General features: G+C 39.4%; 2 protein-coding genes across 6 annotated transcripts in view; one reads left to right on the forward strand and one right to left on the reverse strand.

Annotated features, from left to right (window-relative positions):
* LOC140268761 (very long chain fatty acid elongase 1-like) overlaps window positions 1-25,184 on the reverse strand; it is a 153,398-nt gene that overhangs the window by 37,112 nt on the left and 91,102 nt on the right. The gene's annotated exons all lie outside the window — the stretch shown is intronic.
* Window positions 859-24,798, forward strand: kif1ab (kinesin family member 1Ab). Of its 5 annotated transcripts, XM_072363542.1 has the most exons (49): window positions 859-1,219; window positions 2,320-2,494; window positions 5,289-5,362; window positions 5,575-5,754; window positions 5,921-5,989; window positions 6,231-6,409; window positions 6,540-6,651; window positions 6,806-6,883; window positions 7,017-7,082; window positions 7,180-7,197; window positions 7,311-7,389; window positions 7,477-7,555; window positions 7,851-7,993; window positions 8,156-8,194; window positions 9,690-9,820; window positions 9,967-10,046; window positions 10,705-10,780; window positions 10,906-10,985; window positions 11,065-11,171; window positions 11,270-11,353; window positions 11,657-11,837; window positions 12,013-12,085; window positions 12,194-12,284; window positions 12,391-12,539; window positions 12,967-13,145; window positions 13,835-13,972; window positions 14,058-14,176; window positions 14,291-14,376; window positions 14,507-14,642; window positions 14,939-15,122; window positions 15,298-15,388; window positions 15,560-15,678; window positions 15,794-15,849; window positions 16,339-16,447; window positions 16,584-16,650; window positions 16,768-16,852; window positions 16,953-17,058; window positions 17,367-17,390; window positions 17,532-17,646; window positions 17,837-17,970; window positions 18,082-18,143; window positions 18,257-18,402; window positions 18,601-18,789; window positions 18,908-18,979; window positions 19,722-19,831; window positions 20,502-20,621; window positions 20,959-21,151; window positions 21,260-21,378; window positions 21,624-24,798. In XM_072363542.1, exons 2-49 carry the CDS (start codon window positions 2,389-2,391, stop codon window positions 21,679-21,681), a joined length of 5,091 nt encoding a protein of 1,696 aa, XP_072219643.1. In that variant the 5' UTR covers window positions 859-1,219; window positions 2,320-2,388; the 3' UTR covers window positions 21,682-24,798. The 5 variants fall into 5 exon arrangements, with proteins under 5 accessions (XP_072219643.1, XP_072219639.1, XP_072219640.1 ...); XM_072363538.1 differs by lacking the exon at window positions 8,156-8,194 and having other exon boundaries at window positions 9,621-9,820; XM_072363540.1 differs by lacking the exon at window positions 8,156-8,194 and having other exon boundaries at window positions 860-1,219.

The raw sequence follows: 25,184 nt of genomic DNA on the forward strand, positions 1-25,184 counted from the left end.
ATTCATGTCCCTCTAAAGGTATAAAATATTAAAATTCTCTAGAAGTGCATATTCTGTCCATGTTTACATAGAAAATAGATTTGACTTCTCACTTTATGTATTCTGTTTTTTTCCAAACCTTTGTCTTTGATTGTATATTTCTAACTTACTATATAAACTTTCTATATAAAAAACTCTGGGCACCTGCTCTTTATCAGCACTTGTTCGCCAATGGGGAGAATGTACTGATCAGTTCCATCGTAAAAAAAAGATTTGATACATAAAACATTGTGCTTCTTCCATCCCACGAGGAGGACATACTGTATAAAACCTGCTTACCGTGTTTTTTCTTACAACATATCGTAACCCAAAAGCTCTGTGTCTGACTTCAAATCAGGGTCAAAAAAGAACCTTCTGTTACAAAAGAAAGGCAATTACTTGGACAAAACTAGTGTAATCAGACAACTGAATAATCCTGTCATGCAGTGGACAAAATTAATTGTTTGGTTTCAGAACATTTAAAAAATGTACAGATTACTTTGTGTGTTTTTTTATTTTTAATTTTTTTTTTAACCATTTTTACCTTTTTTTGTTGGAAAAGTAATGATAGATTATATCAAATCGTGGGTCAAATTGGATTTCTTAAATCTAATTGGTATTGAGATAAAAGTAAATGTAAAAATCACCCTCTGCCACATGATAGGGACTGTACAAAACATGCAGTGATGTATGTTTGGTCAAATTATCAAGGAATTGCACTTCTTAAGGTTACAGGATGCCATATTTGTCTCTGAGGTATGTTGTGGTCCATCCTCTGCCCCCTTGTCTACTGATGATGCTGATGCTGATGTCATCACCTCCTCCCAGCATCCCTGGCACAGCTGCGCCGCCATTTTCCCCACTTTCATACCGACTGAGGGACGGATTGACGGCGCACCCATCCTCCTGTTTATCCACTCCTCCCTCCCCCTCTTGTTTCCCACTCTCCTCTCACTGACGCACCGCTGTGCTCAACACTTAGCCCACCCAGCACCGCCGCTGCTGAGGCTGAGGCACACTCCCTTTCCTCGGCGGATTGTCCATGTATGGAAGCGCTGCGGGAAATGATGCTGTAGGTTAACCAAATTCTGGGAGAAAATACGAGCTGCTGACTGATATTCAAGAAGGAGGCACCATACTGGCGCCGTTTTGAATGGGCAGGAAATTCACCTTGTGAGGGTATCGAGTCTGAATTTCTGAGGTAAGACATCACTCCCTTGATATGTTTGCCATGGTACAGAAGCGGCACTGATGTGTGCCTCACTTCGGTGATTTGTGTGTGCTGATTATTTAAAGGCCTTTGTGCGTATGAGAGACGCAGCGTCTGTGTGTTTGGGTTATGATTCAGCTGTTACCAACAGTTGCTTTTAAAATGCCAAATTCTCATTTTATATTGCATATCACGACCTTACGTACTCAATTAGATAATCACACGAGCTATAAAAGCCTTAAATGTCACATAGGCTAAAATGATGTGCGCTGACCTCCTCTCTGACGCAGTGGTGGATTATTTGGTGTCTGGACTACGTGTGTATGTTTACGCGGCCTGCCTTTGAGGTGCGGCAGGCAAAGCAAGATGGAGGAGACGATATTTACATGGACAGATATACGCAGCATGTGTAACGCACTCAGATTCTGGAAGAATCCATGTTCTCCAAATGAATCGTGGATTCCTATAAAATGGGCGGCTTTTGTTTTTATGACCGATCGATGAGTGGATGGATGTGCGCCACGCATTTCAACAAATATATATATATTTATATATATAATTCCAGATTATTATTCATTGCTTAAAGGAAACTAAGATCAAACCGTAACAGTTTGGAAGAGAAACAACTGGTTTAAGAGAGAATTATGTTAAGGTTGCACTGGAAAACGAAGAGCACATTTAGAGAGATGTATTCTTTTCTTTTTAGCTGTGAGGTGATACAGTTTCATCACCAGGCCTTGAGTCATGGTGGGGATGTTGCCCGACCAATAAGCAGCCATTTTACAGAATAGCTGGGATGCTGATGATCTTCCTTCTAAATAATGGCCCAGCCAGTTAGTCGGCATGTTTGTGGAGCTGTGTGTTAATCCTTCAAGATAAACAGGGTGCCCCAAAGAGTGAGAATATATGATGTGCCCACCTTAGTCTAACAAGGGTTTTCCCCCAGTATGCAATTACAAGATAACCAGCTGTCAATAATTGAAAACAAATCTCTATTTGTGGACTTTACTGTATGAGACAGAAGTGCGATGATGAACTGTAGTCCAAGTTGTCAGGTTATGTTGATGTGTTGCTCCTTCCTACCTGTGCAGGTGTCAGGTGCCCATCAGTAGCCACATAGATCCCCAACTCTTCCTCTCACTCACATACCCACCTCCAACATGGCGGCGGCTTCTGTGAAAGTGGCGGTGAGGGTTCGACCCTTCAACTCCAGGGAGATCGGGAAGGACAGCAAGTGCATCATCCAGATGTCAGGAAACACCACAAGTGAGTTTGACCTCAGCTGGTTGTGAGATTTTCTTAGTTGAAAACTACTCAATGTGAACAGTGTTTGAGGTTATGAAAGTTAAATTCTGTTCATTAAAATGTTTTCCAAACACACTGTACACTTTTTTTTAAGTGTAAAGGATGAAAACTGATTCGGTTAAAGTCTAAAATAGTTGAATCTGAAAAAGACCTGTGTTGTCTTACAGAGGTGGTTTAAAGTCTCTTCACCTCTTATTTTCTCACATTTGCTTGTACTGTACCAAATACATGTTTTGCAGAGTTCCATTCTCTCAGGTTGCTTTCATTTGAAAATTAGGAATATTTGTACAGAAGTTCATTTGAATATTTACTGGAAAAAAATAAACCGAACGCTAATTGTTATTCATAGCAGAGTGCTTTTACATGTTTTCAAATGTATCTATAGTCAAAAAAGGAATTGTTCCAAATATGAATAGGCCAAAAGCAACATATTATTCCTAACTTAAACTTTTATTTTACACCATCAGATGATTAATGTAAATGTATCTAAAGCATTTAATATTACACCATGACAATCATACAGTTAATTTTGTATAAACAAGTCACAGCTATAATTCTAAACGTTTATGTTGTCAGTTCTTAAGTATTTGCAGGAAAAAGATGATAACACTGTCATTTTAAGACATTGGATAGACTTAAATTCCTTTTAAAAAGCCTGGTCAGCTGACTTTTCCAGTCTGCTAACCTCAGTCACAATGTGTTCGTATGAGTCAATTAAAACAATTCGATTCAGTGCTCACAAGGTTATAACAAAAGCACATATAGTTAGAAAATCATATGAATGTCTTTAGAGGTTACATCCCAGAAAATCAGGACTCTACTGCTGTTTTAATCCTACCCCTCTGACCTACATTTAGCCAACTTTAGCGTTTGACCTCAGTTATTTGTCTCGTGGGTGGCTTTGCCCTGCAGCTGAATAACAGTGGGCAGGGAGGCCCGCTGCATCTCTGCAGCAGGAAAAAAGAAACAAAAGCTTCAGTCAGGCCTGAAGCCTGCCAGTGTGTGTAGGATGTAGCGACAGCCGCAGTTCTCCTCTCTCATCATACGAGCTGCAGGACCAAAAAGGCTTCGTTGTTCTGGTCAAGTCCAGACCCAGGGTCAGCTGATGCAAGTGTGTGTATATGTGTGAAAGAGGGGGTATGTCAGCCTGTTGTGCCTGTCGGTGTTTTTTATGACCTCATTAAAGCCAGGAGATGAATTCTTTCATCGCATACATGTCTAAACTTTGCTGGCTTTGAATGCCCGTGTTTACGGCTTTCTCTCCTCTTAACATTTGTGATCCACATTGTGATGTTTTTGGTTGAGTGCACATTTTTTGTGAGCTTAAATTCTCCCACAGAGGGAGATACAGTGGATTCAGCTTGCAGTCAAAAGAGCAGCTCAGTTCTCATCTCATGCTGATCATACACAACATTCCCTTGCCTCTCCTAAAAAAGATTAGGGGTGCAGTCTCTATGTCTGGTTAGAGGTGAAATGATTTTAAAGGGAGGGCTTTTTTTCCACTTTTCCATCAAATCAAATTATTTCTTTTTTTTCACAGCATATGGTAATAAATTAGATTGAACTACAGAACCAAAAACTGCAGATCTTTTTGCAGAGGATATTTAACAACTCGCAAATACATGAAGCCAGAGAGAACGAAAGCGATCTGGATCAATGCTAGAATTGAATGATTTCTTGCTCCACTCATACTCCACCTCTCCACTAAACTTAATGAGACTGAATGAAATAAATGGAGCCGATCTCGTGTCTCCACTAAAAAGACCAAATATCAGTAAGGCCGGAAAAATTCTGTTTTTGGTTTGAAAAAATGAACATGAAACCATCAGATTGGATATTTTTTAGACAGGATTATTTCATTTACAGTGTAGTGTGTGTTATGTTGCCTCCTGTATATCCGATGATAGACTTTGTTTATTTAGGTTAGTATTAATGTTATATCTACTGTCATTTTTTGTCTTTTGGTAAGAAGATAGACTAAGATAGAAGATAGACTAAGAATCACTCGAATGAATGTTTTGTGATTCAGTGCCAATAAATGGCATTCATATGATGAATGTGCATTATTAAACCTAGTAGTGGCATAAAAAAATTAACAGAGAACAACAATTAAGACTTTAATTACAATTATTTGTATGACAATGAATTATCAACAAAAATTCCGCAATTGTTACTTGCACCTAACAGTGCTTAACTTAACCAAACTGATCATGAAGATGTAATATAACTTCCTTGCCAAGGTTTGCAATCTAAAAGACAAAGAAAGGAAAGAAATATCTATAAATCTGAGATATACTGTAACTGTTAGACTTTGTACACCCTCTCACCCTCCTGTCCTCATACTTACCTCCATGAGTCTGAAGTAGTAAGAGTTGCTGCCACATGGAACTGGTGCACAGCATTATCGCCTTCCATTGGATAAGGATGGTACTGCGTTTCCTCTGCTAAAGGAAACAAAGCTCCTTTCCTCATCATTTAGAGAATTTAAACAAGATTTATTATAGCTGCGACCTCGATGCCTCCGGGTGGTTTTTAGCCAACATGGACCCGAGGTTTCTTGTAGTTTTTTCTATTTTGTTTTCCTCCTCACTTCATGTTCCCTCGGTTACCTCTTGTGGATTTTTCCTAGGAATCATTTGTATGAAAAGATGTAGATTTATAAACTGTATGAATTCAAACATTTTCACATTCTTCATCCGTTATTTGAGTGACTCAACTTGACATGCTTGTAACTGATATGTTTGGTTCTTTTTAGCAATCCTGAACCCAAAACAGCCGAAAGAAAACAAAAGCTTCAACTTTGATTTTTCTTACTGGTCACACACCACGGTGAGTTTTACAGCTTTCAGCAAGTGAATACATCTACGGCAGTTATATAAAGTACATTTATAATTCCCTTTATAGCTATTCATGACTGTTAAAAAGATCAACCTTTTTTGGCTCTGTTTTTGATGTCTATATCCATGCGGAAACAAATAATTCTTTTCTGTCTCTGTTAATCTTTATTTTGGCTACACTCTCCCTGCACTCTCCGCCTGCAGCCGGAGGACATCAACTATGCGTCTCAGGTGCAGGTGTACAAGGACATCGGAGAGGAGATGCTGCTCCACGCATTTGAAGGCTACAACGTGTGCATATTTGCATATGGCCAGACAGGGGCAGGCAAAAGCTATACCATGATGGGCCGACAGGAAAAAGACCAGCAGGGGATCATACCTCTGGTAAAATAGGACACACTTCTGACAGACAATAAAAAAAGATTTTAAAAAAGACAAATATGTAAACATTCCCGATACCAAAGCTAATTTATTTGCCCTCAACAAAGCTATTTGATCAATCTTTTTAGGTCTTGTGTTGTAAAAATGTGTGACTGCCTTTGTTTTCTAGCTGTGTGAGGACCTTTTCACCAAGATCAGTGACAGCAATAATGACAACAACATGTCTTACTCTGTTGAGGTGAGTTATAACAAACTCTAACTGTTTGTACAGGCTACTTTTTGTGTTTTTGCTACTTTTTTTTGCTACTTTTGTTAGCACACATTACAGAGGATTCGATGAAGTTCTAATTGTGTTATTCATATCATCGTTTCCAAAAACAAATTTGCATATTTTGGTCTTCCATGGCTCCAGATGCTTATATCTGGTTTGTAACTTACAAATATGTTTTTTTTGTTACTGCCTCCCCCTCTACCCGCAGGTAAGTTACATGGAAATCTACTGTGAGCGCGTGCGTGACCTTCTGAACCCCAAAAACAAGGGAAACCTGCGTGTCAGAGAGCACCCCCTGTTGGGACCCTACGTTGAAGATTTGTCCAAACTGGCTGTCACCTCCTACAATGACATTCAAGACCTGATGGATTCTGGAAACAAGGCCAGGTAACAAAGTTAAACTGAGCCGATCTAAAGTACGCAAACACATCAGTTGTAACTGTGGAGCAAATTTATCACAAATTGATCGAAAGTTAGCCTAAGAATGTGTTTTTTTTCCTTATTTCTTTCTTTTCAGGACTGTGGCTGCCACCAACATGAACGAGACCAGCAGCCGCTCCCATGCTGTCTTTAACATCATCTTCACACAGAAGAAACATGACATGGACACAGAAAACACATCAGAAAAGGTTTTGTTACAAAGCCCTGTCCACTCATTAAACAAGAAATTCAGTGGGGATACAGCAAAGTTTTTCTGGAACTTCACAAATGGTTTTGGGTGAATTGTAATTGTGGTGGTAGACGTTTAGTCCTCCTTACAGAGAAAATGTAATATTTTAATAGGTCAGCAAGATAAGTCTGGTGGACCTGGCTGGCAGTGAAAGGGCTGACTCAACTGGAGCCAAAGGAACCAGACTGAAGGTGAGAGGATTCTGTTTGTTTCAAGAGTTTTTAATATCTGTGCATCCAAGAAGGGAATTTGTTTGGGAAGGTTTTGGAGCAATAATTAAGTTGAAAATATAAATTAATGATTTTCGTGTATGTGTTTGTTCAGGAAGGAGCAAACATCAACAAATCTCTGACCACACTGGGGAAAGTTATTTCTGCTTTAGCTGAACTGGTAGGTTTTTCACATTTTCCTAAAGACTTCTTTAGGCTGGGAATTCTTGTTTTGTGTTATCAAATTAACAGTTATTTGCATTTCTCTTTACTCCTAGGACTCAGTGCCAAACAAGGTTAGTAGGATTGCAGACATATCCCAATTTACAGTAGCAAGCAGGATATATTCTTTGTTGTTCAGTCCACTGAATTCTATGAATTCTTTTTTTTACTGCATAACCATGAACAGAACAAGAAAAAGAAGAAGGTGGAGAGTTTCATTCCCTACAGAGATTCAGTTCTGACATGGCTACTGAGAGAGAACTTAGGTTTGAAAACACAATAAAAATAAAATTTGTGACTGTAAAACCACTTTCTGTGTTGGTTAATGCACTATCTCACTTTATACGTTTTAGGAGGAAACTCTCGCACAGCTATGGTGGCCGCTCTCAGCCCTGCAGATATTAACTATGATGAAACTCTCAGTACTCTCCGGTAAGGAAAATATCATGGAATCTGTTTTTTTCCCCAGTTTGATTGATCAAACTGGGTCTTTTTCACCGGTATTTTAAAGATTATGACACACATTGAAGGTCCAACTAGATCATTAGATGCACTGATAAGAGTTTGGGTTATTTCCTTCATACATTTGCACATAATGGGGTGGGAGAATGGATTCTTTTCATCAGTTGTTGATGGTACTTATAGCCATCAGCTATTCTGACGAGGCTAAGGAACGGTGCTTCACAGTTCAATGGTTTTCTGACTTTGATGGCCTCCATCCCTCCAGGTATGCTGATCGCGCTAAACAGATCCGCTGCAATGCTGTGATCAACGAGGACCCCAACAACCGCCTGGTGCGTGAGCTGAAAGAGGAGGTGGCTCGTCTCAAAGACCTGCTGTATGCACAGGGCCTGGGAGACATCATAGAGAGTGAGTGTCACACATGGAAACACAGGCCTCTCAAATCACAGAAAAAGCACATACTATATGGAGCTGAGAGCCTCCATGCAGGTTTTTTTCTCTCTCTGTACATTGAGTACAGAATATTGACTTGGAATAAGGGTTTTTCTGTTTTCTCCTCTGTTCTATCAGCGTATCGCTGCACCAGTCCTGCCATCACGGGTTTGAAATGTGTGTTTGATTCTAGCAAGCCTGCGCTTTGCAACAAAAAGAAAAAAAACAAATAAATCTTCCTCCACCACACAAGACCAAACTTACAATGTCATGAGACTATTTTCAAAGTCAGATGATGGATTGATTTCATAGAAATATGCTGAACATTCAGTGATTATTTAGAGCAAAACAAAGATTATCAATGAAGTTATGTCTTGTTGCTGATATTTTTTTCTGAGGCATTCAGCAAAATGGCATCCTTTTTTTTACATTAATTCAAATTGCATTTGTAGCACGTTGTTACCCTCTTTATTTTCTTAAGAAATATTTAAACACTTTGGACCCACAGACTGACTTTTTCCTTCTCTTCATTACTGTGGCATACTATACTTTGGGCACTCTTTGTCAAAATTTGTGTTACTTCAAGTAACTGAGTGAGAAAAAGATGACCTGATGTATAAAAGGCATAATCTTAAAGATTGCATTTTGATTTGAATTTCCATAGTGCTAAGCAGCCACTTAATGGAGCCTACGGCTTGCATACGGTTGTTACAAAAATGTAGTTTTCAGAGTGTTTATAAAGCAATGAAATTTCCATCATGCAGACTTTTTTTTAACAACAACGAAAGTATGAGAAAGGATTTGAGTACCTCTTGGATTGCCTGACTTTGGAATGGTTCCCCCTTTATAGTTTTCAGTATATACTTGTTCAAAACAAAAATTATACATTAAACGGGCTGAATGTTGAACATAATCTTTAACTTTGTACCTTTGAGAGATCAGTTAATCTTGTACTTATTCAATTGCTCACAAAAACAGATTCAGAGGAAGGGTGCCAAGTATTTTGGCAGGAATAATTTCTTTGAAGTTTTTTTTCTTTTAATTTGGAAAATGATTTACTACAAAAGAAGAAATTGAATGAAGGACGCCATTTTAGGTAGCTGTCTTTGCATCCTGGTTCTCTGTGTGTGGAGCAGCTGTTATTTAAGGCTATGTGGCCTGCACTGCAGGAGCTATGCAACCAATGGCTTCTCACACACTCTGTATGGGATCTATATGCATTTTAGATGTGTTTCTATGTTATTTTTGCTTTCTCATATCATTGCTTGCAAGCTCTTTGAGTGTGTTTATATGTAGCTCAGCATCGGTGAAAAGATAAGCATCAGCTCTCTTGACATTTTGTGCTCTTTTGAGTTGCTCTTCTCTCATTGTCTGCAATGGCTTTGATGAGCAAAACACCTCTGCTTCCATTATTTCACCCTCTCTTCCTTGTTTTGTACTCTTCTCTGTTGATCCCTTATTTTCTACCCTTTTAAATCCATGTCTCTGCGTGTTTCTTTCAATCCCCGATGTCTCTCCTTAAATACCTGCGTCTGTTCGTACCTTTTGTCTTTCCTTCCTTCCTTCCTTGCTCTCTTCCATGCACCGCCTCTCTCACTGGCAGACCTGTGCGATTACAAGAACTTTGTGAATAATCGCCAGGCTGTCAATCAAAGGGGTGATCTCTCCACAGTGACCAACGCCATGACAGGAATGAGCCCCTCCCCGTCGCTCTCTGCCCTGTCCAGTCGTGCCGGTTCAATCAGCAACCTCCATGATCGCATCTTCAGCCCGGCCAGTGAGAAAACAATCGAAAGGCTCAAGGTAAGAAGAATGGCGGATGGGAAGGGCTTGGAGGAAAGCACAGAGATGGGTTCTAAAGACTCCTGATGAATATGAGAATAGGTGTAGTCATCATTACCAGTGTGATTATGGGCTGTTTTTTACACATGTGATTTCTTCACCAACAGGAAACGGAGAAAATCATCGCTGAGCTGAATGAGACGTGGGAGGAGAAGCTGCGTCGTACTGAGGCCATTCGTATGGAGAGGTTTGTCAAGAGACTGAACTCTTTGAAGTTGAAGTTCACAGTGAATTTATCTCCTCTTAACAATAACCTTCCTTTCCTCTGAATTTAAACAATTTTAGCTCATTTTGTTTCTACGCAAAGCTTTTAGGGATGTGTCTCACTGCTATATAGACTCCTTTAAAAAGTAGGACCTTTTTTTTTTCGCACTATGGATTTAAATGAATGTCAGTCCGCCTGTTTGGTTCAGACTGATACAGCAATTGTACGGATTTTCACTAAAGTTAGTGGTCTTCCCAGGGTACATGTTGATAAATTATAGGAAAGCTGAAAAATCCACAGACAATTTATATGAGAATGTCTTGCCATGAATAACCACAAATATTTATAATCTAACAAAAAAATAGAACCACAATACAAAAGTCTGGTTTACAAAAGTGTCTGTTTCATATGCATTTGTAAAAGATGATGATCTCAACAGAAGAAGTAGAAGAACAAAAGTGAACTCACTGCACCTTACATTGAATGAATAATGAGAGCAAAAGCGAATTCAATGCATTCACTATTGAGATTCTGACACAAAGGCAATTGAAATGTGCACATTGGTAGAGGCTGTATCATTTTATCAATATCTTTTTAACAAAAATAACAAAAATCCTCTTATGGCTCTGACTCTTTAAAGGGAGGCTCTGCTGGCCGAGATGGGTGTTGCTATGAGAGAGGATGGAGGCACTGTGGGTGTCTTCTCCCCCAAAAAGGTAAGATGCTTGTCCCAAAAAGACAAACGTCTTGTATAGAGGATGTGTTTTGTCTTTATGAGCTAAATGAGACATTCAACACCTAGTTGAAAGCTCTGTCCAAAAAAAACATATTTCCCTTGCAGACCCCTCATCTGGTGAACCTCAATGAAGACCCACTGATGTCTGAGTGTCTGCTGTATTACATCAAAGATGGCATCACCAAGTAAAGTTTGACCCCTTCTCTTTTAGCTTTGATCTGTGCTGTTTTCAGTAGTTTTTATCATGTTGTTGTCTTCCACCAGGGTCGGCCGCGAAAATGCCAAGACTCGCCAAGACATTGTTCTCAGTGGCCATTTCATTAAAGATGAACACTGCACCTTCAGCAGTACCACCGGCCCTCAGGGAGAAGGTAAAGGCTGAATGCGTCTGGGTGTGAAGACATACCGTCTCTCATTTAAAATATTCTGTGAAGATATTGTAATGATTTTGAACCTTTATTTTGATCAGGATGTGTCATCCTTGAACCATGTGAGGGAGCAGAGACATATGTCAATGGGAAGAGAGTTAGCTCACCTACTGTTCTACGATCTGGTAAGAATAAATTTTTTTCTAAAAAGAAAGTATATATATAAAAAGCTACTGTGCCTGAAAAATGAAAAATGTTGGGAGACTCACAGAATTAGAATAGCCTCTAAAGCATGTCAGTTCTTTTGATAAGTCACACTTTTTACGGATGAGAGGTGATTTTTATGTGACATTATGTGTTCATAAACAGCCATTTCATTTTCAAAGTTTTTAAAATGCTTATATTCTAACATCAACTTTAGATAGACAGCATAACATAATACTTGATTCAGACCCTTGAAACTTTACACTTTCATGTGCATTTTTAAGGAAACCGTATTATCATGGGGAAGAGCCACGTGTTTCGCTTCAACGACCCAGAGCAGGCTCGTCTGGAGCGAGAAAGGACGCCATGCGCGGAGACGCCAGTGGAGCCGGTTGATTGGGCCTTTGCTCAGAGGGAGCTGCTGGAGAAACAAGGCATCGATATGAAGCAAGAGATGGAGCAGAGGTGTGTGTGGAGGGACAATAATTAAGATTAATTAAGATGAGATTGTAGCAATTTATGACATGTTTTCATATTGCACTTTACATGCTGTTTTTAGACATTTCTGTCATAATCTTTTCAAATACTTAGAAGTTTTATGGCACAATTTATTGGTATTAAGTAAAATGAAATCCTCCAGGCTTCAGGAGCTTGAAGAACAGTACCGTAAAGAAAGAGAAGAAGCCAGTAACCTGCTCGAGCAGCAGAGGCTGGTGAGTGAAAGCTCTATTTATTAGCAGAAAAAATGTAACAAGTCATTCCAGCTATGGCCGTCCATGCACTGTATTGTCACAAATACACATCACGTGTCCTTTTTTCAGGACTATGAGAGTAAACTGGAGGCCCTTCAAAAACAAGTGAACTCTCGGTACCTAGAGTCACCCGAGGAAGAGGAGGAGCCAGAGGAGGAAGGTGATACTGTTACTTATTACTGTTAAGGACTTATGGAACTGTTTTCTCTTTATCAGGCTTCTATTTGTAAAACATTTTCTCACTTCTCACCTGTGTTGCTCTTCAGTGCCGTGGACAATGCGTGAAACTGAGCTGGCACTGTGGGCTTTCAGAAAGTGGCGTTTCTACCAGTTCACCTCCCTCAGGGATCTGCTCTGGGGCAATGCTATCTTCCTTAAAGAGGCCAACGCTATTAGTGTGGAGCTGAAGAAGAAGGTTAGTTATTATTATTATTATTATAAAATAAGATATGTTGTTCTACCTGTCGTGTCAAATATCACCAATATTCTGAAATATTTAGCCTATTTCTGTCTTTATTGACTTATATTAGTCTGTATGTTGTCTCTTGATAAAATTGTAATACTTTTCTTGCACTTATCAAGAACTTATTTTTAAGTCAGAATGCAAAATTCTCCGGATAATAAGGTTATAGAGTTATAACAGATGTTATAACAGGTGTGAAGCTGAACATGAGCTGCGCTTTGTGAGCTTAACAGCAGAAATGACTACAGAATGGCTATGTGTAAAAGTAAAAGAGTCCAGGTGCAAATTTGACAGGACTGATCTCTGATTCTGAGGATGTTGAGCAGGAAAATATCAACAAGAAAAGACACAAGCTTTAAATTGTATTATATTTGTACAGGTACAGTTCCAGTTTGTCCTGCTGACAGATACCCTCTACTCTCCACTGCCTCCTGACCTGCTGCCACCTAGTGTGGCTAAAGAGCGGGAGAGGCGACCTTTCCCTCGAACGATTGTCGCTGTCGAAGTGCAAGATCAAAAGAATGGAGCCACACATTACTGGACACTGGAAAAACTCAGGTACCAAAGATTTAGTTGTCCATATAGTAATTGTCTGGCTTGTTGCTCATTTCATAGGCACAGTTGCAGTTATGGATCTGTGTAGAAACCTCTTCTTGTTTTTACTAGTCTGTCACATGTTGGCTGGACTACAACAATATCATATTAGCTTGGCCAAATAATCCCCTTCAGTAGATTCAAGCAGATGTGTTTACTGACCATCAAGAGAGATTGCATTTCTCCAGTTTTGGTCTTTCTACATTGGCTCCCTGTGAGGCTTAGAATAGAATTTGAAATTCTCATCACACACAAAGCCCTTACTGGCCAAGCCCCAACCAGTCTGAAAGATCTTATTGTTCCTTGTCACCCAACAAGAACACTTAGCTCTCAGTATGCTGGTCTACTTGTTGTTCCCATAATTACTATAACATAAACGGGAGGCAGGGCCTTTAGTTTTCAGGGCCACCGACATCCTTTTAAAAAGAAGCTTAAAACTCACTTCTTCAAAAGAGCCCATATTCAATTAATTGATATGTCTGTGAGCTGCTTGTTTTAACAAATCTTTTTATTTTCACGAGTGGTCTTCATATATATATTTTTTCTATTGACATCATTAAAGATGCTCTTTCTCTTTACATCCTTGTTCATTCAATAAATCATTCATTACTGACTCTCGGGCAATTTTTTCCTCTTTATGGCACCCCCTGCAGGCAGAGACTGGACCTGATGAGAGAGATGTATGACCGTGCCGCAGAGCTGCCCAGCAGTGCCGTGGAGGATTGCGACCATGCCCTGACAGGTGGCGACCCCTTCTACGACCGCTTCCCCTGGTTCCGTCTTGTTGGCAGGTCTGTTATGAAATACATATATTTTTTGTGCAAGAATGGCTGATTGAAGCCAAAAGCCTTTAATCACTCTCGCTCCTCTCCTCAGGGCTTTTGTGTACCTGAGTAACCTGCTGTACCCGGTGCCCCTTGTGCACCGCGTCGCCATTGTCAGTGAGAAGGGAGAGGTGAAAGGTTTCCTCAGAGTGGCTGTGCAGGCCATCTCAGGTACAAAAATTGAACTCTAACTGTATTGCAGCTGCTGAACAGGTCATGAAAGTTGTTGATATTTGGAAATGGTTGTGACTTTTAGCTGTTACATCTTGTTTCATCACTGTTTAGCTGATGAGGAGGCCCCTGATTACGGCTCTGGAGTGAGGCAGTCAGGCACTGCCAAGATCTCCTTTGAAGACAAACAGTTTGAGAAGGTACTTATACAAAGGGACCTCTGATGTGCTCTCTGAATGAGTCTTTCACATCACACAAAAGTCAAGTGCTGACACTGAAAGAAGAGGGCTGGAATAACATATACATGTGCACATGATTGTCTGATTTTAGTTCCAGACTGAGTCGTGTCCTGGTGGTTTGTCGCACTCCAACACCTCCCAGGAGGAGCTGCGAATCGTGGAGGGAGAAGGACAAAATGCTGAGATAGGAATCTCTGCAGATGAGGTCAACAACAACACCTGTACAGGTGAGGGAAGCGCTGTTCAGGGAACTCTGAGTTTACTAGACAGCTGGTTGTGATTTTAGAAACTTTGACCAGGTAAGATAGATTAAACCTTTACAAGACCTGAGCTCAACATCCAAAATAAAAGAATTCCGTTTGTCAGAAATCTTTGAGACAATAAATGATAAATTTGCTTAGAAATAAATTATTTTGTTTAAACATATATTTTCACTCCGTTACAATGAGGTGAAAAACATCTGTCAGACATGAATATAGCTCAAAACTGAAGATCTCTACCTCTCTTTCTTTGTGCTCTGCAGCCACACCAGAGCCACCCCATAGTCCTGTGAAGAGTTTAGGTCTGGGTCTAGACCTTCCGCTAGAGCTGTCTCCTGAAAAAGCTCTTTCCCATCTGAAGATCGGCAGCACCTTCACTTTCAGAGTCACCGTCTTGCAGGCCTCCAGCATCTCAGCAGAATATGCAGACATCTTCTGTCAGTTCAAGTGAGTTTAAGCATGGCTTAAACATTCATTATCGTAGCTGGCTGTTGTGAATACATCTTATAGATTTTACAGTTTTGGCTTTCCACTTGTATATTATGCTTTTCTCATAAAAGCTCAAATTAAGTCTGATATCATTTTCCGACAATATCATGCACGACTCAATTTTTATTTTCAGCTTCATTCACCGTCACGATGAAGCTTTCTCCACTGAGCCACTGAAGAACACTGGCAGAGGACCTCCACTGGGCTTCTACCATGTGCAAAATGTAAGCGTTATACAATAAATGAAGTGTTATTACTGATTATTATGATTGATTACTGCTACTGCAGACTTCACTTGTCATATAAACTCTTTGCTTTGATACTCAGTAGTTATTACGGGGCTGAACGTGTTCTGATGAATGCATTTGAATTTTGTTTCCTCTTTGCTCTGTTAGATAACAGTGGAGGTGACCAAATCCTTCACGGAGTACATCAAGACCCAGCCCATCGTCTTTGAGGTGTTTGGACACTACCAGAAACAGCCCTTCCCTCCACTCTGCAAAGACTTGATCAGGTCAGAGGGAATTCGATCTTTCACTTCCAAATTTCAATGCAAATAATAGTTTGATATGTCAATTTGGAAAGAAAACGTACTCATATAAACCTTTTAAAATTGGAATTTTTTTCAGTCCGCTGAGACCTTCCAGAAGACAGTTCCCGCGGGTGATGCCGTTATCCAAACCAGGTTAGCAGTGAGGATCCTTAAAGTATATAAGACATTGTTTTCATTCGTTCATATCGATATATTTAGTTAATTTTAAAATGTAAATATATCTTGCCACTCTAGCTTCTCAGCTCTAAATACAGAATTAGTAGCCTGACTTGTCTCAGTTGACTCAGTTAATGAGTCAATCACTAATAGTTTATAATAGTAATAGGGAATAAGGTCAAGAAAGCAGTGTACTGTAAACAACCCTCATTCATGGTAAACTGCCAGAAACCTCATTGATCTAGCATTTGATTTTTAGTTGAAAAGTGGTGACAAATCTTCTTTCAAGATAAAACAGTGTTTAGAAATATTCAGAAAGAACCAGAAACATTTGGTGCTTTTGCCTAACTGGTTTAAATAGGATTACATTTTCAAGACCTACTTATTTTTGATTTAGCACGGTTTCTTTATTTGATTTCTATACATTCTGCTACAAATTCATTTGTTCTCTTTTTGTTCATTTAGTGCCAGCCACCAAGCTCAGCACGCTGACTCGCTCCACTGCAGGACCTTGTCATGCCAAATACGACCTCATGGCCTTCTTTGAGATCTGTGAGCTGGAAGCAAACGGAGAGTGAGTCCTATCTATTTGTGTTGCCACTTGATTACCATAAAAGTTAAGCATTACGAATATTACATTAAGTACAAACAGTGAAAATTCACTGTCCAGAAGTTAGAGTCCAACATATTTATTATTTCTCTGTTTCCAGCTACATCCCAGCCGTTGTCGACCACAGAGGTGGGATGCCATGCCAGGGAACATTCCTCTTACATCAGGTCTGACCACATCTCTCAACTGCCATCATGTGTCCAGTTAGATATATTTAGATTCATGTCTTTATCTTTATGACGGAGACAAACGTATTCACTTCCTGCACTCTGATGACTCCACAGGGCATTCAGAGAAGGATCACAGTTACGATTGCTCACGAAACAGGAAATGATATTGAGTGGAAAGAAGTAAAGGAGCTGGTTATTGGTGAGTAATGCCGATGCGGTCAGAAGTGAGTGGGAAGAAATAGGAATTTAAAATAGCTCCCTTTAAAAAAGGAAAGATCTCATTATGAATATCATCACAGGTCGTATTCGAAATACTGCAGAGGCCGATGAGACCATCATAGACCCCAACATCCTTTCCCTCAACATCCTGTCCTCTGGATACTTCTGGCCGAAACATGATGACAAGTATGAACTTTGGGCTGGTTTTGCATTTACCTTTTGTTTTTCTTTTTTTTTGTATTCAGTGTTGTTTGATTTGATATGATGTGAGATTTTCCTGTTTTAATTTCACTAACCTGTATCACAGAGACAGATCAGATGCTTTGTAGTTCCCAACTCCCCCAAACATTTTACTAAAATGACATCTCTGTTTCTTTAAAGCATTTTTCAGTTTGCACGAATCTGCTTTGTCTGCTTATTTTAAACTTTTAACAGCTGCAGTTAAAAGTTTCTAATACGCATATTGCTTCTCTTTTTTTCTTTATTAATGGCAGCGTGTCCTTGGGAGTTGATCATAGGTATAATTAATTTTTTCTTTTGTTTGTTTGGTATCTTTGTTTTGTTGTTTTTCGTAACGAACTGTGCTTGAAGGCTTTTCATGAGGCTGATTTTTTAGCAACCACAGAAATATATGATGCGTTTTGTTTTTCTCACCGTAGAACTTTCTACCGATTTGAGGCGGCATGGGACAGCTCCATGCACAACTCTCTGCTTCTGAACAGAGTTACGCCGTACGGGGAGAAGATCTACATCACCCTCTCCGCTTATTTAGAGGTAAATACGTGGAATGAAATATTTAAGTATCAGCAGAATTGAATCCATCTTTTTACTTTTACTTCTGTCACGACTTCTGTCGTGGTTTGCTCACTGCAATTTTTGTTAAAGTGCTTGTTCGGTTTGAATTTGCATTTCTTTTTACTGAGATCAGCTTAGCCTTATTTTTAACGTTCTTCGTTATGACTAGATGGAGAACTGCACTCAGCCAACAGTCATCACCAAAGATTTCTGCATGGTGTTTTACTCCCGTGACACGAAGCTGCCAGCGTCCCGCTCCATCAGAAACCTCTTCAGCACCGGCTGCCTACGGCCATCAGAGAGGTACACGGATTAATGGTTACACACTGAATTATTGACTTCTAAAAAGCCGTTTTAGTAAAACTAGAGATTGCTCCTTCTTTGCCCCTGACATGTTTTCCTTCTCCCTCCTAGTAATCGTGTCACAGGAGTTTATGAACTCACTCTCTGCCACGTTGCTGACAATGGGAGTCCAGGTGATTTAGAATTTAGATGAAAGCCATAAAAATGACAGAAATATGCTGCAATATGTCCTTTTTTTTTGTTTTGATCATTTAAAAACACTGACTGTTTTATTTCTCTTCATCAGGCATGCAGCGCCGTCGCAGGCGTGTGCTCGATACCTCTGTGGCGTATGTGAGAGGAGAGGAAAACCTGGCTGGATGGAGGCCTCGCAGTGACAGCCTCATCCTCGACCACCAGTGGGAGCTGGAAAAACTCAGCTTACTGCAGGAGGTCAGTCTGCTGCGCTGGAGAGATTGTTAAGATCAAGAAAATTTTGGATTTGAAGAATTCTGAAATTCTTGATTTAAAAAAAAAAAAGGCTGCCCTAACTTATTTCAAAACAAATTGACTCTTTGTAAACCAACCTCCAGAATTGACACGCATGCCATTTAAATGTTCATTTAGTGAAAGCTTATTTTGTTTTTTAAGGTGGAGAAGACAAGGCACTACCTGCTGCTGAGGGAGAAGCTGGAGGCGACTCTGCAGGCCGGACAGGAGGCGCTTTACAAGAGCAGCGACATCAGCGACTTTGCAAAGAGCCCCGTCCTCAGCCACAGTCCCGGCAGCAGCCCCGCCCCCGACAGTCCCAACCAGAGGCAGAGGGAGCTGGCTGCTAAGGTGACTGCTGGTGTCTGAGGCCCCCAGAATTAATTTACATCTTGTTTTGTTTTGATCAGACACAAATTAATTTGCTGTTGTTTTTTTTTTTTTGCTTTTTTTACTGTTCTCTTTCCAGTGTCTTCGTCTGCTGATGCACACCTTCAACAGAGAGTACAGCCAGGTGAGCAGCAGTGCCAGTGAGAGCAAGGTGAGCCCCAGCCTAGGCCCTCTAACCCGACCCATCAATCCCTCTAATTCTAATGTTTACAGTTGTAGCTTACCTGAATAATTAAGCCCTGCATCCCTCCTATCTGATAGCTATCTGCCACTTGCATCCATTAATTATTCTTTCATTTGTTTGAGATTCACATCACCTTTTTTCACATGATTTGATAATATCCAGTTGTCGTAACTTTGTTTATTTTGTCTTTAAAAAAGAGCTGACAGACCTGGGTTGAATATTATTTACACATATTTTTTAGTTTGTTTGAAGCAACTGGATTAAATGTGCCAGATTATTTTTTCATCGAAGTAAAAACTCAGTCTATACATTAATTCTGCCTTCAAAAAGCCATGATCCATAAATTATTCCTTTACACAATCTCGTATCCCCTCCTTCTCTCCCTGACCTTATCCCTCAATGTCCCTCCTCTTTGGATGCTGCAAAGCCTCCACTAACACCATAACACTGCGTGTTCTCATTAACATGTTAATTAGCGAGGGGCTCTTAGACATGTTGAGGATTTACATCACAGTGGTGGTTCTACAGTACATTTTTAGAAAATGACAAATATCTGATTGAGTTGTTCTCTGAATGCATGTCTGTGTTGTCCGTGCTTAATTGTTTGCTGGTATGTTTTGTCTCTATCTGTTCTGTCTCTCGTGTGTCCTTGTTATTCTTGTTGCTGTGTGCGTCTGTGTGTGTGTGTGCGTGCGTGGGTGTGTTTTAGCTGTCTGAGATATCAGCATCGCTCATGAGAGAATCGTCCTCTTCTGGGCTGAGCACGCTCACTCCCTCCTCCACCTGCCCTTCACTGGTCGATGGACATTATGACATGAGGTGAGTGAATGTGACCTTTCAGTCATGACTGCATTAGTTGAATATGGCTTTTTATGCTCACGTTTTAGACCACATTAAATTCAGGTTTATTTTATGATCACTGTGTTAAAAAAAGTATTTTTTGATTATTGTTCATTGTAATTAAATTATACTATATATCATGATGACATCACTTTTCTGATAGGTAGCTGAGTAATGGATATATCATTATTTTCTTTGATAAATCTGATGGAGGTTTATTCATTTTAATAATGTCTGTTGGTCTTTACACCATATGATATTTTATTTGTATATAAAACTAAGCAGATTTTTGAAAACTGATGACTCCATTCAGAAGTTAAACATTAAAATCATGCGTAATAAACATAATATGTTGTTTCTCACTAAACTGAACCAGAAGAACATGTTTCAGTTTTATTATTTCTAATGTAATTAACATTTTTTTTACTAATGTAAGTGGATTTACGTAATTTCAGAATGATTATTCTAACTTTTGGTTACTTGCTATATCTTATTGACAAAGTACTTCCATATGAATATTTACAGTCCAAAAATTAAATGCTGTGTTTGAAAAGCTAAGATATTACTAACTGAAAATGAGAAAAATGGGGTTTAAACCTCTCTCTGCAGTGAGTCTTAATGATGAACATGTTGTTTTTTTGTTGTGAAGACTCACTGACCCTAGTTCAGGAGCATCCTCCCCAGACCTGGACCCCTTCAGCCCCGTGGACAGAAAGAAAACTCTCAGAGGATACACCTTTGTTCCTGACATACAGGAGATCCGTGTCAGGTCAGATCATGCAACATGTTGGTTCTGAATAACAATGAATAAAAATGTTGACATTTTGTCCTCTAATGTGATGTTCTCAAATGAAACTTTAAAGAGGTTGATGGCCATTTTTTATTCATTTAGTGTCAAAAAGCCATGCATCACATCTTCAACATCTTTAAAAAAAAAAACTTATTTAAGATGAATCGTGTTAATAATAATAACTTGTGGTTTCCACAGTCAGTCATTTTCTGCATTAAAGATGCAATGTTGGACTTTCTATATAATCGATCTCTTGTGATTTCAAACATGTTATCCTGTGCAGGTTAGTTATGTTTACAAGTGATTTCTTTTGCAGTCCCATTGTGTCAAAGAAGGGCTACCTGCACTTCTTGGAGCCCCACACCAGCGGCTGGGTGAGGCGTTACGTGGTGGTGCGCAGGCCCTACGTCTACCTGTACCGCAGCGAGAGGGACAGCGTGGAGAGAGCTGTAATCAACCTGTCGTCCGCTAAGGTGGAATACAGTGAAGACAAACAGACATTACTACGGGTATGAGCAAACATCAGTTCACGAGTGAAACTCACTGCTGAATATACTGTATTGACAAAAGTGTATTAGCATGAACTCTGGTAACCTCTGCAAATTTCTTGTCTTCAGACTCCAAACACATTTGCTGTGTGCACTGAGCATCGCGGGATACTGCTGCAGGCCTCCAATGACAAAGAGATGCATGACTGGCTGTACGCTTTTAACCCTCTGCTAGCTGGCACCATCAGGTGGGGGAGACACTTTAGACAGAACATACGCCTTAAAACATCCAAAAAGTTTTCTGTTTTTCCAAAATATCACCATAGATAATTAAACTATCTGGAAATCAGCAGGTGCTTTTAAAGGCTGCACTAATTTCTGTATGAAATTGCAAAGTTTTAATGAAGAAAATAAGTAACCTGTAAAAAGAAATAAATGCACCGTTTCCTCTAACGTTACCTCTCCAATTCTCAAATGTTTGATCTCCTCTCAGGTCAAAGCTCTCCAGGAGAAAGTCGATCCAATCAGTCCCATCAGCTCAGAGGATGTGAAAGATGAAGCATTCTGGTGGAAAACAACAAACAGTACAATCTTAAAGCTCGGCTCAGCATCTTGCTCTGATGAACAAAAACTATATAACGAAGATATCCTTCTATGTGATTACTGCCCCTGATCGCTCATTCGAGAACCCGTCAAAACCCATCCCTGGTCTGTTTTTGCAGTCACTTCCGCAAACCCTGCATGGTGTGCATCCTTCTCACCTTTAGATGCATTCATAAGAGAAACTAACCACTCCAACCTATTAATTTACTTCCTTCTGCTGGGCATTGGGACTAGTTCTGATTAGTTTTCTTGTACATGTAGAAACATTTTATCTGTGAAGCTACTAATTCCCTGTAAAAAGATAGTATGTGGCTGTTATGTATCATTAATGAAATTAAGTCCCAGTAGTAATCCAAACACTAACTGTTACTTGTGTCAGGAGAAGAGCAAAGGGAAAGCATCAAACTGGATGTTTCTCTGTGTAGATCTGTGTTAAGTGCAGGTATGATAGCTTGTATGCATCCACCATTTGTATAATGTACATTACCTCAATTTGAATTGGCTTGGTGCTCTACAGCATTGTGTTTCACTGCAGAGGTTTTAGATAGCAAAGAGAATAATAGCGAGTAGTCATCATTTTAACACAGAAGTAGCATAAGAAAGGGTTTGGGCAAATGGATATGCTGTTGTTCCTTTGTCTTTTTTAAAAAAAAACAGTTGAGTGTGTTGACTCAAATAAGGCAAAATAGTTCACTGTATGTAGAGATAAATGTCCTTGGCTTGCTCTAGGTATGCTTTTTTTCCCAACATAATCCCTTGTTGGTATAACCATGAAGGAAAATGTATTATTGCTTTTGTAAGTTCTCCACATTGTAAATTATTTGTGACAAAACCACTGACAATTTTGTTTCATGGCACTTTAATGTCTTTATTGATTTTATGTATGATTTATTGTTATTTTAACCAAAGCACTGTTTTCCAATTTGAATTGTTTTAGTCATATTCTATTGCTGGTAGCAGGTAGTTCTAAGGAATAACTGAGGTTTAAATGCATAGTTTGACAATTGCCAACAAGTCCACTTACACTTAAACTGACCTATGGTATTTTATATGACAAACTGTTTTAATTGTATAGCAAACAAGCACTTATTCTGCTGGTTTTACACCATGTAGCTAAAATCGAAAGGACAACGCTGTACTTGACTGTGGACCTGTAATCGGTTGAGGGTAATTGCTTTGAATGGACCAGAGCGTTATTCATGCACCAGATAGTGCCTCCCTTTCTTCAACTCTTTTTTAATTTCTCCCACCTTCATCGTCTTACTCACTGACACTAAAGTTAGCTCCAAGTGTCCAAGATTAAGCTTTTATGGAGAATCATCTTTTTTCGGTTTTGATGATCATTTCAATATTTTGGAGAGTGAATATTATCAGCCTTCTTCTATAGTATGTTATTGCCTGTAATAGCGCAGTACAGCATACATCTCACTGTAAATGTTACTTTTATCAACAACATTTCCCTTAGCTTTTGTGCTGTTGCTGCTTTGACAGCTTGATGCTCGTTTCAGAACCCAGCGCAGTATGGTTAGCTTGCTGTTGTTGTGACTGTCGTGTCAAGAGCCGGTTTATTGTTACTTTGATCTGTCTACATTTTACCAAGATGGCCCCAAATGTTACTTTCAACATATCAGTACAAGATCAAATTCGGTGTTCGGGTGGGGAGAGGGGGAAACAGTGTTAGCAATTACAATAGCATGCCATATGTTGAGGTGGACATAGGATAAAAAAACAAAAGAAACCAAAAAGAAGCAAAGGCATGGTCAGCCAGCCAGTCAGCCTTTCCAGTTGTGTGTGAGTGTTTTTATTTTTTGTTTGACTTGTAATGACCTGCTTGTTAGCAAACCTAACGGTCAGTAAACAGAAAGGTTTTAGGACTCTGTTTGCCACAGGCCAACCAACCTGCTGAGCAACACAGAGTAAGACAGTGAAGGTTCGTAGAGAAAAGCTATACCTGAGTGTTTGTATTTTACATTAAACAATATTTTTGTTGCTACTGTTGTCAAGAAGCTACAAAGAAGTTACTAAGATAATTTCCAAAAATCTTGATATAATCACCTTAATTTAGACAGATTCTTAAAGATATGTTGTGTGCTGTATGTTTGTTGGTGCAGAAGACAAATGGAAAGTTTTATTCGTAAAGTTTTAATGCATACTTATATTCTGTGACTATATTGCACTTATGCACATAATATCTTTATTTAACATGATTTTGTATTCTGATGTTTTAAATAGTTTTTAAAATTTTTTTTTTTTTAGAGACTATCATAGCCCTGTAGTTAAGAAGACGTAATATAAAGCCCTTTTCACTTTAACAGCCAAAGCACCACCACTCCATCAAATTGCATTGACCTTTCAGTTTACAACTGACAGATGACTTGCAATGCTTCCAGCCCTAACAGTTCAAGGACGTCATGTTAAATACACTTTGTGCGTCGGTTTTAGTGTATTGGTCAGTAATTGTTGGAAAGGCACACGAGTTGATTGTTTTCATATTTGGCTTGCTTTTAACTGTCATAGCTGTGGATCAAAGCATGCAGGTCCACTTTTCTTCTGCTAAACCCCGTCCCTCTCTCCTGCCTTAGTGCTTGCTAATGACAACAGCTTTCCACTCCTAAAGTGCTGCTTGTAAAGTATTGTCATTCATGATCCTTGTAATGATTAACTGGAAACCTTCCTCTTGGCTCTGTCTTGTATATAAATGGAGATTTTTGTGTTGGGTCTCAGCACACAGATGATATTAACTCTCTTCTCCTGTTTACCACGATAATTAGGAATAACTGACCGACTGCTTTGTCAAGTATCACCACAGAGTAAAGAGTGCCGATCAGGGATCAGTTTTGCACATTTTTGCTCAGTGTGCTGATGTCTTTATGTTGGACCTGAGGAATTATTCCAGATCTGTTCTCTTGCTCAAAGCTGCTTGACTGAAGCAGACATGTCTCAGCCTGTGATAAAGTCTTAATCTCAGTGCTCATGTTTCTGGAGTTCTTTCTCATATCTGTGGACACATAACAAAAGTTGTTAAGAAAAAATAAGGTGAATAAATAAATGAGTGTTGAAACTTATGTAACATCTGTATGTGGTACGTTTGTTTGTTGCCAATATATGGTTTGCTTTCATACATTTACAACAACCACATTCTCAACACAATTTCATTGAATGTATGCGGGTGGGTGGGTGTGCGTGTGTGTGTGTGGAGTTTCCCAGAGATCCATTTCTGGTCCTTTGCTGTCAACTTTGTCCCCTTGAGCTACATTGCTCAGATGAAATGTACAGTAGGAGATCATAATCATACAAATAAAGTAATTATTTATATTGCTGTCCTCTAGAATCCACTGCCTGTTTAAGTCTTTAATTATATAGCTGTCTTACATTTTTCTGTAAGCCCATAACAACAAAACTGGGATCTCTGTGGTTTGTTGTTAAAGACTGAAAATACTGTATATTGTTA

This window comes from Leuresthes tenuis, unplaced genomic scaffold (assembly GCF_036924035.1).
Source record: "Leuresthes tenuis unplaced genomic scaffold, fLeuTen1.0.hap1 SCAF_14, whole genome shotgun sequence".
NCBI classification, from domain to species: domain Eukaryota; kingdom Metazoa; phylum Chordata; class Actinopteri; order Atheriniformes; family Atherinopsidae; genus Leuresthes; species Leuresthes tenuis.

What these genes read in the sequence shown, in the direction of transcription:
- kif1ab (XM_072363538.1), top strand. Translation starts at nt 2,389, where the DNA reads ATGGCGGCGGCTTCTGTGAAAGTGGCGGTGAGGGTTCGACCCTTCAAC. An exon ending in GTGTCTTCTCCCCCAAAAAG is followed by an intron (nt 10,781 to 10,905) that starts GTAAGATGCTTG and finishes TTTCCCTTGCAG; the next exon opens with ACCCCTCATCTGGTGAACCT. An exon ending in GTGTGGAGCTGAAGAAGAAG is followed by an intron (nt 12,540 to 12,966) that starts GTTAGTTATTAT and finishes ATATTTGTACAG; the next exon opens with GTACAGTTCCAGTTTGTCCT.